This window comes from Cupressus sempervirens, chromosome 5, assembly GCF_028749045.1.
Source record: "Cupressus sempervirens isolate cs-2001-9-10 chromosome 5, ASM2874904v1, whole genome shotgun sequence".
In the NCBI taxonomy this organism is placed as follows: Eukaryota; Viridiplantae; Streptophyta; class Pinopsida; order Cupressales; family Cupressaceae; genus Cupressus; species Cupressus sempervirens.
Window position 1 is genome coordinate 862,131,225 of NC_143122.1, and position 2,282 is coordinate 862,133,506.

At 35.9% G+C, this 2,282-nt stretch overlaps 1 protein-coding gene across 1 annotated transcript; it reads left to right on the forward strand.

The window, feature by feature from the left end:
• Positions 1-251: 251 nt before the first annotated feature.
• Positions 252-1,453, forward strand: LOC149558641 (MLP-like protein 423). Its single transcript, XM_089786148.1, has 2 exons — positions 252-470; positions 864-1,453. Exons 1-2 carry the CDS (start codon positions 290-292, stop codon positions 1,157-1,159), a joined length of 477 nt encoding a protein of 158 aa, XP_089642274.1. The 5' UTR covers positions 252-289; the 3' UTR covers positions 1,160-1,453.
• Positions 1,454-2,282: the final 829 nt, after the last annotated feature.

Below are 2,282 nucleotides of genomic sequence, written 5' to 3' on the forward strand. Positions count from 1 at the left end.
TTAGCATTTAGGTTAAATGCAAGTGTCCTTTGTTTGTTTGGCCCCAACAACCTTTCAATCCTGCGCCCCAACAACCATTGAATCCTGCAATTTTTTACCACAAATGTCATATTCAGACAACTTACAATGAATTACTAAAGCACGAATTATGTTGGAAAAAAAACGATAGTCACGTGAGCACTTGGCAGCCCTATTGATATACATTATATCTATATAATGCTGTCTTTAGCCCCAACTAAAACGCATCCTTTTCCTATTGTCATTTCTGAGCCTTTAGTAAAGAAGGAAGATGGCCCATACTGTGAGTTGGGAGGCCGAGCTGAACGTTCCTGCAAATCAAATATGGAAGGCATTTGAGAATTCTGCAAATATATTTCCAAGTCTGATGCCCAATCATTTCAAAAGTATTGATATACTCGAGGGAGATGGCATTAACCCTGGCAGTGTTAGACTCATCAAATATGGGGAAGGTATATGAAAGCGTCAAAGTTCTTTGTCATTTAAGAACATCCATACTCTTTTCTGAAATATTTATTTGTCATATTTTGATGTCTCTCTGAATAAATCGTCCAAGCGTAGTTTTTGAGAACAATGTTCTGTGCTATATTCATGATTTATTGTCAGGATGATTATTTTCAAAGCCAAAGGAGAAACTTTTAAATTTTTATTTCAGAGTAGAAGGTGACTAGTAGTTGCCCAAAGTAATTTCTAATAATAATCTCAAGTTCGAATGTACTAAGATTTATATTTATTCTCGGGAAGATAGATAGGTTCCTGTAAACTGTACTTTATATGACACAGATCAATGGTTGAATCTTGATAGTAATATTATGCCTGTTTTGCTTTGTTGAATATTTTAACAGGGTTTCACTTGGCGACTTACAAGTTGGAGAAAATAGAATCCTTGGATGAGGCCAATATGACCACCACTCACACTGTGCTGAATGGACAGCTAATGAATAAGTACAAGACATACAAACTGACTTTGAAGGTAAGCCCCGGAGCCACTTCAGGAACTTGCATTGTGAAGTGGAGTATTGAGTATGAGCCGGCTCATGAAGGTGAGGTCGTACACCCAGAGAATGCCAAGGACACTGCTGTACACACTTTCAAGGTCTTGGAACAATATCTTCTCTCGAACCCACTTCCGGTGGCTTAGCTTACCTGTTTCTATATCTGTCTCTATCGCTGATTTATGGAAGACTCGAATAATGGATCAGTGGTACTATGGGAAGATAACTCGTTGGTTTTAGGAAGTGGTGGTTTGAGGCTCTATAAAGCCTTGTTTTTGTGTGATCTACGTTGACTTGATATTTTATATCACCAGTGGTGTATGTATTCTCTCTGAAAGTATGGTCTTGTATGGCTTTGTGTTCCAAACCAGATTTGATGGTGTACTGTGTGAGATATGTTCAATGGTTTATTAATGTATGAGTGTTCTGCTATTTGTTTCTCCATGCTTTATTTGACTTGCATTATTATTATCTATGTAGTATTAATTTAAAAGATAAGTAGGGAATACAAAATAGAGAAAGAAACTTATTTTATCGGGTTCACCATAAATGTGGTTACATCTATGCTAAAAATAGAACAAATATTTTATTCCGTCATTCCAGCTTATAGCTTGAACACACATGGCTTTCCCCGGGCCATATTTAAAATTAGTCTTCAAAAGAAGACAAATAAGAAAAATATGAAATGAACAAATATGACATTTGAACTTCACTTCAAACAATCTTCCACTTGATTGCCCCCATATATTAGTTATCAAGAGAAGATGAAAAGAAAAATAAGAAAAATATGAAATGAACAAAATGACATTTGGACTTCACTTCCAACAATCTTTCACTTGAAGTTCAACTTATATTGCAACCTCACATCTGAGCAACCTCCTACTTAAACTTTGCTTTCCATAACCATACCAAATTCTAAAGTAAGAAACTGCCAAGAGACAATCATCATAGTTGGAATAGCAACCACAACCAATTGCTAATCACATCCAACCAACTATAAAACATTAATAGATTTATGCTGAAATATCTAGATCATACAACAATGAGCGGTGTCAACCAAAAGTTGACTCAGTCTACCAATGCCACATATTAAAGGTGTGACACTAACTTTAGTTGATTTACAAACTGCAATTGATGTAAAAGTTGACTCATTCTACCAATGTCACATGTTAAAGGTGTGACACTAACTTGAGTTGATTTGCAAACTGCAACCAATATACTGCAAAATACCATGAAATCTTCCAAGTCATCTCTTCGGAGGAACACCCA

What these genes read in the sequence shown, in the direction of transcription:
- LOC149558641 (XM_089786148.1), top strand. Translation starts at nt 290, where the DNA reads ATGGCCCATACTGTGAGTTGGGAGGCCGAGCTGAACGTTCCTGCAAAT. An exon ending in ACTCATCAAATATGGGGAAG is followed by an intron (nt 471 to 863) that starts GTATATGAAAGC and finishes ATATTTTAACAG; the next exon opens with GGTTTCACTTGGCGACTTAC.